Genomic DNA, 12,296 nt, shown 5'->3' on the forward strand with positions numbered 1-12,296 from the left:
TTCTATTATTACGTTACTAACAGGAATATATTACTACAGTTGTCGTAGTTTGATCAATAAAACAGATATTTAATGAATTACATAAGAACAATAAAAATGTCGACTGTTTCGAATAGTCTGCCAATTAACTGCACAAAATAAGAATACGAATGTAAACAAGACTCTACACAATTAGACAGATCAAAACGAGAACCCTCTCATGAGACATGCGATTAGATTATCGATCTACTAGTTTTCTCTCGATAAATTCGAATAAGAGAGATCGAAACTCCTGAAGGATTTATATTCCCCGAACAATACACTTCTTTTCCCTTTTTCTAATATACATTGCTACGTTCCAATATGCCACACCTCCGTTTGTTCAAACATAGGAGTGGTCTAAAGTCGTCTTTCCTCGATCCAAGGCTTCCCTCGAGCTTTTGTTTGTCTCATAAAAATCCTACACCGATCGAATGTCCTTCGCCAATTGAATTTAGGTATATAAATAATATATATATATATATATATATATATATATATATATATATATATATATATATGTATATATAATTACATCCAGAGAAAGTCATAAAAATGTTTGAATATTTTTTACATCAAACAATTTTTTCTATATCAAAAATTTTTCTTTTGCATTTTTAACTTTACCAAGAACCAAAAATTATTTCTATTCAATCCTTCATATATCTTACGAATTTCTTTACATCTAATCAAAAATCCATAACACTTTGTCAAGTTTAAAAAAAGTTATTCAATTTCAAATATAAATAAAAAAAAAATCCGCAAGCACATACAGACAAATAGAAAGAAAAATACAATTGACAATATAATTTTTTTAGAATAATTAAAAGTTATTTATAAATCATTTATCCATTTCTCAATTCATTAAACAATTAAATTTCCATTAATCATATAAGATCAGAATTAATCTCAACATTTACGTAGTTAATTCTATGTGAAATGATTCCGAAGAAATGCGATAAATTTAAAAAGTACACACAGCAATATTCTCAAGTATATAATCGTGAGATGCCGACTTGGTTTGCATTCAAAACATTCGTATTACCGTAGAGTTCACTGATATACGTGTAAACGTATACGTTCAATCGTGCGGAAGGCTATGACTATTAAATGAAAATTTATTTTCAAATAATTTGACATTAATTTGATCTTTATCGTTGATTAAATGGATTTATAGATAAGCTTATGCTGTTCCAAATAAAGAAGAATAATTTGTTTGCTTATTCGAATCTCTTGGCTCTTTGATAAAACATATAAAAATAAAAAAATAAAATAAAATATCTAATATATAAAACGAGTAGATAAAACTAATAAACAATTAAAACAATTTAAATGGAATTCGACTTTAGACCGTCTGCTCGCTAGGCATTCGTTTATTGATCTACCAACTGGCGGCACTAGCCGGTAACACTTCTGAATCTCCAGTGGTTCAGGGTGAACGTCCTTTAACCCCTGACCCTTCACTTTACTTATTGTCAGATCGAGTCCGTTGATCGATCGTTCGATCTTTTTGATCTATCATAAGATATATTGCGTAAAACTGTCTCTTCGTATGTCTCTATTCGAACGATGATTAATCCAAACTAATTCGAGAAAAAAAGGTTAATTAAATTGATAGATACAGGGATTCAAAAGATATTCTTTCATTCAATAGACTATGGGAAGATATGGATTCTTTGAAAATGATGATCTACAATGAGATTATTGATTAGATATTTCTAAAATAATGATAAAAATGGTATACACAATTCTTTCTTTTCTTTTCAAATAATATATAATAAATAAATAAATTTTTGATAAAAAAGAAAAATGTATAATATATATATATATATATATATATATATATATATATATGTATATATAACTTCATTTGACGTTATCATATGACTCGCATTACATTTTGGAATATAATTAATTCCTAAAGAAGATATCTATATATTATAATATGTCTAATATATTAATGTTCCCACAAAATATACGTATCAAGTTGAATATATTATTTGCAATAGAAACAAGTAGATACCGAGTTCTTCGTGTGAATGTGAAACTTAAGTAGAGTCAACTTACGGACTAGAAGCTAGGACTACTAGGATAACTTTTCATTCTATCCTGTGATATAATCATCGTCTCTTTCTCTCTCTCTCTCTCTCTCTCTCTCTCTCTCTCTCTCTCTCTTTCTCTCTTTCTCTCTTACTGCACTAATAAGTTTGCCGTGTTCTCTCAATTTTGTTGGAAAAGGCTATTAAGTAAACCGATTAGAATCCAATCGAGTGAACGAAACTTCATCTAATATTTGCTAACCTTATCAAACATAAAAGTGTCGGAATTATGTGATAAGTTGTTTCGAATGTATTTGAAATAAAAAAAAAAAAAAAAAAAAAAAAAAAAAATGAAATAAAATAAAAAGGTATATAATGTTTAAAAAGTTTCTAACATGTTCATAATACGCAAGCGCACACACACACACACACAGAGACACAGACACACATTGAAATTTAATTTGAAATAAAACATATATTTAAAATGATAAAAAAACAATTTATATGATATTTCCAAGCAACTCTGCGCACTGGAACGTAATGTATAAAAAGATTACTATATAATATGATAAAAAAGTAAATTTCAATGATATTTCTAATCGATTTTCTCATTAAAATATAATTAAGGAGAAACAAGCGAGGATTACTCGATCAACGACAAGAAAAGTTATTTCTTTACGAAAAGAATAAAAATATTCGATTATATTATAAAATAGAATTGATAGAATTTCAAACGCAGACGCTTTGAGCGATTCGTTCTATCGATCCACCAAAGAAGAATAGATGATGAATAGAAAGGAAGAAAGAAGAGAGAGAGAGAGAGAGAGAGAGAGAGAGAGAGAGAGAGAGGAAGAGAGAGAGGTGCACATTTGCAACAGTTGCAACCACCTGACGGTACTTATCCTCAGCAATTTCGAACCTGGTGCAACACGTCAAACTCAAATATTTTTATAAACCATGTTATGCGTCACTTATTTTCGTAATTTCCACTTCTTTTTTTCTCTTTTTCTTTTCTTTTTCTTTTTCTGTTTTTTTTTTTTTTTCTATGCTCGAACACTTACCGCAAATGACTTTCTTTTTATACTTTCTTTTTTATACTTTCTTCTCTTGAAAGAAAAGTTTGATGCAATTTTTTTTATACGAATCAAACGAATATTTTCTCGATGAAAATTTCATTCTTTTTATTTATTTCTTTTTTTTTCTTTTTTTTTTTTTTTTTTTTTAGGACGATATTTTTAATGAAATAAAAAAGTTCTATATATATATATATATAAAAAAAAAAAAAAAAAAAAAAAAAAAAAAGAAAAAAAATAGGACAGACGACATTTTATAATGATTGAACGTTCTTATCGTATTGGAGAAATTTCAAAAAACGAATTACACAGGGATCAGAAAGATTTAGAAGAGAAAAATGTATAAAACGTATTAAAAGAAATGAGATTATGTTTCTTTAAAAAAAAAAATAATCTATAAAACGATCTCGAAAATTTGTCGAATTTCTTCTTTGAAAGAATGATATCAATCGAAAACATTTATTTCGCTTATCTGCATATTTATGCAGAGAACAACGAAGAAATTATTAAGAAAATTTGTTTCGTTTAAATCTAATTGAAAAGGTTAAGCTTTTGAGGTTGCCTTATTATTTTCTACTTTAACCGATAAAAATGACTTCTCGTAACGAGTTTCCTTTAGACAGGCTTCCGGTTATTTTTGACGAGGACTCCGTAAAAAGCGGCATGCCGGCACGTTATTACCGGATTCATACACTTACCAACGTATTTCATCGACGTCGCGAAGGAGGTCATGAATGCACGCAATCTAAACGCGAAATACATATGATTGTATGCGTGCCAAACGATGCTATGCACATTTACTATATATATACATAACATATGTATATATAAATATATATACATATATATATATATATATATAAGTCGATATGATGTTATCCTTCTAAAATTGATCCTATGATCAAAGAATACAAATTTTAATACGACTTTCGAAAGGACAATTTCGTCATAAAATTTTCATAAAGGTCATATAATCGATCACGGAAAATTGTTTATTAACATCGTACTGAACGTAAACGTCATTTCGTATTATCATGAATATGAATTTTGAGCGAAGATCAAACATTGTGCTCGTATTTTTGATTTTTCAATCGAAAAAAAAAAAAAAGAAAAAAAAAAACAAAATTACGGTAAGATACATGCGGTATCATTTTAATTAATACATTCAAAATAAATAAATAAATGTATAAATAAAATATGATGGTAAATATTACGATGGAAAGAATTTTAAATAATAAATAGAATGATGTTATATAAAAATAAAGTAATGCTGTATGTCAGATCAAATATGTTTGAGTTAGGTAATATCGTAAACCTAATGTTATTGGTCAACGATGTCTAGGAAAGATAAATTGATATGGCTTTTTCCTAACTCAGAGAAAATTGCTCAGGACGTGGGAGACCGATCGATTCGTTCTTGTTACCGAAACAAATCTCGCACGTACCGATTTGGCAGCTCTCGAACCTCGATATCCTCTCGCTAATTTAAATTCAGTATTATCGGTCTTTTGCCAAGACCATTTCATCCATTTGTCGTCAAGATCTCGTTAACAAATCGTCTTCTTATCGATCACATTTATATTTACACCTCATAAAATAAGAAATAGTTATTTTTAAATTATGACGTACATTGATCATTTAAATCCTCTTATTTCTAATCCTTTAAAAGTATCGAATTTTATCCGATTATTAACGAATGATTGCTTTGTATCAAATTAAAATATAAATTATATGAAAATAATAATAATAAAATATTATTAATCAACTTCTTTTAATCGAACTATTATTCATCAAATTTTTTATATGTAAAAAAAAAAAAAAAAAAAAAAATATTTCAATTTAAAGATAATTAAAAAAAGAAAAAAACATTTTTCTCCATTAATTGCAAAAGTAATTGTAAGAAAAATGAAGAAAATTTTTCGATAAACCTAATATGTCGATGGATTATTGACATGTGGTTTATTAAAAATAATGGAAAAGGAAGTAAACGAAAAAGATGGGTAAATAAATGAGTAGGTAATATTGAAGCGCAAATAGTAGAACGTAAATAACCGTAAAAAGAGCTCGTTCGAGAATTTACTCACTGACGATAACGTACATACGTATGTTTTTGTCAATGCGCTAGTTCCTTTCCAAAGTAATCGAAAGGAAACTTTCCTTGAATGTCCGTTCGTGTGTGTAAAATGTCTACGTGAACGAAAGATTTACAGATAATGAGATTTATCGAATAAACATTGTCCTATGGTTTTTCTTCCTGATGGATGTTACTACCGAACAATGGATTATCCGAACGTATTAAGAGCTTTCCTTCGATTTAGAACATTTTTCTAATCGTTTTATGACAGTCTTTTTTTTTTCTTTTTTTTTTATCTTTTTTTTTTTTTTTTTTTTTTACGTTGTGTTTCAATGTATATTCGGATCAAAAATTTTTTAAATAATTCTTTCGTTGCATATACATTTTTCGTATTCTCAATTTTATTTGTATCATCCAATTTTATTAGAAATATTTCTCAATTATTTCTAATTGTTGTAAAAAGAAAAGTTTTTATTTCAAATCGAAATAATATAATCCTAGATATGATATATATATATATATTTTAATTTTTCTACAATGTAATTACGATCTATAGATCGTACCAAACTGTTTCATGATAATCGTCCTTCGTTAGAAAACTTCAAGGTTTAAAACAAGATAGGGTAAGTTTGAGTGAGAAGAATAAAGAAAAGTCGATTCTAAAAGGAGGAAATCAGCACGGAAGACAGAACTTTTCATTAGCTTAACTATCACTCTAGTACTCTTAGCCTTGCACTTATGAGAAATTATTACTTATTCAAAGATACGTGAGTACTTTCCAAAGAGAATAAAAGAGACGATTAATGATTTATATGAGCGGTTCTTATAAGAGAAATAGAATGAAATGAAATACTTGTCCTCTTGTCCTATCTCATGTAATCAAATTTTATCTGATTTAATCTATTCATATATACATTAAATATACATTTTTTTTTTCTTTTTTTTTTATATGTTATTTTATTCAATCTATGTACTTGCAACTGTGTAACAATCGATATATATATATATATATAACGTTTTATTCATATAAATTTTATTAAGGAAAGTTTTTATTTAAATTGAGATAAAATTGCAACATTTTTCCTTCAATAAATGGTACAATTCGATTTATACAATTTACTTGGAAAATGCAATTTTTTTACGAATGAAAAAAAAAAAGGAAAAAGAAAAAGAAAAAAAGAAAAAATAAAGCAATAAGACGTCCAATGTATAATTTTTGTCTACGCCTACGTTAGGATTACTATTCTTTGAATATAAACATTCAGGGGAAGGGGATTTGATTTTCGAAGAAAAAATTCCTTATTCTACACGGCATATCGAATAAAGTGTCTCTATCGGTTTTCAATCTCGAAGTGTAGTACGATTACGTCGATAAATCGATATGCCGATATGTAGGTATCTATACTAGGATAACAATTTCAACGAGGAAATATCTGGATAAAAGTCGTTCTAGCACAAAACGTTCTACGTTTCTATATATGTACATATGTACGTATGTACGTATATATGTATGTATATATATATATATATATATATATATACCATTTATGTATTTACTATGTATGTATATATATACTATGAACATACTGGATACATCCAATAGAATCTTGAACGTCAGCAGGATCCGCTAAAGTTTACGAGTTCGACGAACAGGATTTCGTCGATTCGCCTATAATAACTTAGAACGATGTCTAAAACGAGTAAATGTCTCCACAATCACCTTGTTCACTCTTGACAAACCACGTGTTATATAGCCAAGTAAGTGTAAGATTGGGTCATTAACCTATTTTAGTCAGAATACGTTGGATGGTCACGCGAACTTTCTGTCTGTAAGAATGCATGAATGTCTTTTCAATATTACACACTCTTATCAATGACATATACATAAATTATACGTTAAATCGAATAATATTAAGAAGGATGAACAAATGAAAAAAAAAAAAGAAAAAAAAAAAATAAAAAAATAAAAAAAAACTGTCTGAGCTCTTGTAGTTTTACAATCTGTAATAAAAAAAAAAAAAAAAAAAAAAAAACAGTGAAAAGGAAAAATTAGTTTAAAAACTCTAGAAAAAAAAAAGTGTTCCATTTTTAAAATCACCTAGGGACATTGATTTTCATAAAGCATATTCATTTTTTTAATCAATTATTCGAATTTATTTGAAATGTTTCAAAGTAATGGAGCTTTTTTTTTGCCTTCTTTCTTTATCGAATCCAATATTCGACAGAGGAATATTAACAAATCCGATCGAGCTATTTTCGTTTATAACATTTTTGTGTTATCGTTCGTCCAATTTCAACATCAATAAGTAATTGAAATCAGTGCACGTGCATCAAAATCGCAAACGCAATTACTCTCATGTCAATACATTTTCGAGATGCATCTATACATGTGTGTGTGTGTGTATCTATATACCTATATATATATATATATATATATATATATATATATATATGGTCATCACTATATGCAATCCCCTTTGCAAATAAACTTTATGTTTTTGGATACATCGTTGATGGAAAATTTGAAACTCTGCTATATATCTATATATGGTGTCTGACGTGAAACATGGCTTACAAAATACTTTTTTCACATGATTTTCTTCGGATAGATAAACGAATACGTATTGAGATGTGATCGATAGATCGAGAAGGAAGAGTTCCTACGGTGGGGTGATGGGATGAGTCATCAAAACGTTTTCTCTCTCGAAAAGAAAAAAAAAGAAAAAACAGTCCTATACGAGCGTGTAGAAGAGCTCACCCGTGCTATTTATCTCACGTGATGATCGCATTAAGATTGCGTTACGTCGTAATTCACCCGTGGATCGTAAAAACATCAAAGTTTTGTTACGATCGGTAAAATTTTGAAAAACAAATAAAGAAAATTTCAAAGAAGAAATTTCATATTAGCATGATAATTAAAACATTGTATTTATACCAAAAAGTTTTTGAGATATCTCGATAATAATATCTCAAGAATGAATTTCAAGATTTTTATCGTCATTTTTTTTTCTTTCATATATTTCTCTGAAAGATTTTTTATATATAATGAGTTTCCATGATATTCTAAGTATGTATATCTGTATATATATATATATGATTTAATAGATACTTTATCACACATTTGCAATATACAACGTAGTTCAATAATTATGAACATAAATTTAAATATGTTAGATAAAAAGTTCGCTTAATAAAACTTGGATTAAACTTTCATAGTTTCTAAAATATTGTAATATTATTGTAGCATCTTATTCATAAAAAAAAAAAAAAAAAAAAAATTTTTATTTACCATATACCAAAGTTTGTTTTAGAAAATTTAAACAGTTCTAACAGTTTCTCTGAAATTAATTAAATCGTTAATAATTATTGGATCATCCTGTATAATACAGCTCAAATGATAATTTAAATTCGTCAAATAGAATCCCACATTTATAATATATGGAATGATCCAATAATTACGATATTACTCTGAAATATATTATATAAAAATTTGTTCGAAGTAAAACTTCAAATTTACTCTCGTAATTTTTAAAATAGCCAATGACCATTGGATTATTTTTTATGCAATAAGATATGAATATTATAAAATAAGAAATTATTTAACAAAATTAGAATTTAATTCGCATAATTTCTGAAAGATTCAAAAATGATTAACCCATCCTTTAGATTGCATGGCATAATACATATATATATATATATAAAATATATACATAAAACATAATATCTACATACTCATTAAGTTAATAATTAGTATCGTTGAAAAATAATACCTTTCAATTAGACGTCCATCGGAGTGTTTAATTTATAATATGTAAGTGTAGGTCTCTTTGTCTAAAATTACAATGCTAAATTAACGCATCCTGTTGATCACGAAGCTTGACGAGCATGCCACGAACTGTGAACCGTGCCGTCGTTTATTATATCGACATTCTGTCATACATGACAGAGCTAAGGCCCGTTTGAACGAGACACGCCGACTTCAGACACCCTATATATTCCCATACCTTCCCTTCCTTCTTCAACGACCTTCGGACTTTTTCGACTTTTATTATTCCTTTACTTCTTCTTATTCTTTCCGAGATATTTTTCTTTAAGATTGACTTATATATTACTTACCGTACCTTATTACTATTCTTTCACTAACACTTTTCTTCTAACATTAATGCATATATGAATGAACGCATACATACATACATTTAGAAGTCTATATATCAAATATATATTAGATTGACCAATAAATAATATTAGAATTTTCCATCTAAATATACAACACTGTATATTCGATATTTTTTGCAACAAATTTCAAGATTGCTTATTGATCAACTCAATATATATATATATATATATATATATATATATATATATATATATATATATATATTAGTAGATATACATACGAAAAGTGAAGTTAACAAAATGAATAAGCAAAAAAAAAAAAAAAAATATATATATATATATATATATATATATATATATTAGTAGATATACACACGAAAAGTGAAGTTAACAAAATGAATAAGCAAAAAAATTTCGGTCATCCTCTTCTTCAACGAATTATATCGATTAACCTCATACGAATATTATCGTATATATATTAATCATATTATTCTTCTTCTTCTCCTTCAATAAACAGGTTAAAACGAACGATCAATAGTTTCGATTACGATCTATCATAGTCGCCATTTCTAAGAACACTTAGCAAAAACGATAAAACGAAACGATTCGTCCTTGTGATTTATACAAGTTCTCTTTCTCTTCTTTCTCCTTCTCTCTCTCTCTCCCTCTCCCTCTCTCTCTCTCTCTCCTCTCTCTCTCCTTTATCAAATAACATCTCAATAATAAATAATAAATAAGACGAGCTGTAAAAGTCAAAAAAAAGAAAAAAAAGTTGGAGCAGACGGAACGGTTAGGTGGTGGGGGTAGTAATCTAGACGCAAGCCAGACTTAACCTCTCTCAACGAAGAAATTGCATGTTCGCGATGAAAAGATATAAAAATAATGAAATCAAGAAGAGAAAGAAAGAAACGGAGAGAGAGAGAGAGAGAGAGAGAGAGAGAGAAAGGGGCGGAGAAAGAGAGAAAATAAAAGAAATAGAAAAAAAGAGAAAAAGAAAGACGAAGTAACTCACCTCCATTCTTGACATCCTCCTTCGCTTCCTCAGCAGCTGGCTGGACGCTTTCCTTGCTCGTGTTGCAGCCCATTTTCTTCTTTTTCTTCTTCTTCTTCTTTCTTTTATCTCTCTCTCTCTCTCTATCTCTCTCTTCTCCTTTTTTTCACCCTTCGAATTATTCTTTTCCTTTTCGTCCACCACCAACCACCACCTCCTCCACCACTACCTCCTCCTCCTCCTCCTTCTTTTCCTCCTCCTCCCTTTCGACCGACTACCGGCGACACTCCCCGTTTCACGACTGTACTCTCCCCCTTTATCCCTTAACTATACTTGTCAAATCGGCTCACCAATTAACATCCATGATATAATAATAATATATATATATATATAAAATATATATAAAATAATAATAAATATGTCTTAATAAAATTACTTAAAAATTTTATTATATATCCGATAAATATAAATTTACGTTGTGAGATAACCTAAAAAAAAAAGGTCGATTGGACCGAATCACGAAACTGTATAGTGTATTCAGTCAGGAAGACGACGACGACGACGACAACGAATGACGACAACGACGACTAATGTGACGATGTGATGCGACGATGTGATGCGAACGAACGTACCTCCTCCCCCCCCTTTCTTCTCCTTTCTCCTTGTCGAACAATACTCAATAATCTTCCGTCACGATATTGTTTTTCTTTTTTTTTCCACTCCTTTCGTTCGTCCTCGAAGGTCAATGGCCACGACGCGGCGTGTGCTTACTTATCATCCCTTATTACTTACTCTCCTCTTCACGTATCCTTCTCTTTCTTGTTACTTTATTTTATATTTTTCTTTTGTTTTCTTTTCTTTCTTTATTTTTCTTTTTTCCTTTTCTTTTTTTCTTTTTTCTTTTTTTTTTTTATTTGCTTCGAGGACACTTCAGAACCTGTCTTCTTTTTTCCCCCTTCGACCCTAACACATTGCTTATCTCTTTATCACACCTCCTTTTTTTTGTTTTTTCTTTTATCTTACTCAAGGGCTATACGGTCAAGCTATAGGAAGAATAGGAGAGACAGGATCGGCTCCAACATACTCGAAGAGGGGAAGGTACGTTGATTCCACCGGCACGAGACTCAGCACGAGTAGCTGAAGATATATATATATATATATATATATATATATAATATAGGTGTGTGCGTATGTCTGTCTATCTATGTATGTGTAAGAGAGAGAGAGAGAATAGAATTTTCACGAGCAACCCCCGAAAGCACGAAGGACTCACGTCGACGACACGGGGCGTACTGACGACGTTCTCTGCCGACGACCCTGCCCTTCGTTGCACGAATACTCTACTACACTACTACTATTATTACTACTACCACCACTACTAAAAGCTCCGATTCGTCCTACAGGCTTACTCAAAAGTTATAACCTCCTACGTGATATGCGCCAACGGTTTTGCGCTCATCTCTCTCTCTCTCTCTCTCTCTCACTCTCTCTCTCTCGCTCTCACTCTCTCTCTCTCTCTTCCTCTAACTTATACTCGTTCTTACTCTGTCATTTTCTATCTCTTTCTTTTCTATTACACGCACGCACACACACGCGCACACACACATTTCTATATACATCGTGCTTTTTCCCCCATATCCGTTAATAGTGGCGCCATCTTTATCACTGTAAAGTTTTCTTCAGATTCTTTTCTTTTTTATCCTGCTTTTTTTTTTTTCTTCTTTTCTCTTTTTCTACTTCGATCTTTTATAATCGTTTCTAAAACTTTCCTACATATATTTTTATATAGAATAGATGAGCGATATGATTGTAGAGCGATAGAGAAATACAATGGATATGATACGATGAAGATTAATTATAAATGATTTTAATTGTTGTTAATAAAATTTAAATTTTTGATACATCGTATATATTGTTTATAATTCGTTAATTTATTTTAAATGTTATGTTTTAATAATATTTTGCGTATTAAAAAGACGTTGATC

The 12,296-nt window shown here is 29.3% G+C and overlaps 1 protein-coding gene across 1 annotated transcript in view; it reads right to left on the bottom strand.

The window, feature by feature from the left end:
• The window catches only part of LOC124954564 (neurofilament medium polypeptide), a 57,486-nt gene extending 46,964 nt beyond the window's left edge, over positions 1 to 10,522 (bottom strand). The window contains exon 1 of the mRNA XM_047507694.1: positions 10,333 to 10,522. Coding sequence (XP_047363650.1) covers positions 10,333 to 10,405 — 73 coding nt within the window. The 5' untranslated portion in view covers positions 10,406 to 10,522. The remainder of the gene's footprint in view (positions 1 to 10,332) is intronic.
• Positions 10,523 to 12,296: the final 1,774 nt, after the last annotated feature.

This window comes from Vespa velutina, chromosome 15 (genome assembly GCF_912470025.1).
Source record: "Vespa velutina chromosome 15, iVesVel2.1, whole genome shotgun sequence".
Lineage (NCBI taxonomy): Eukaryota > Metazoa > Arthropoda > Insecta > Hymenoptera > Vespidae > Vespa > Vespa velutina.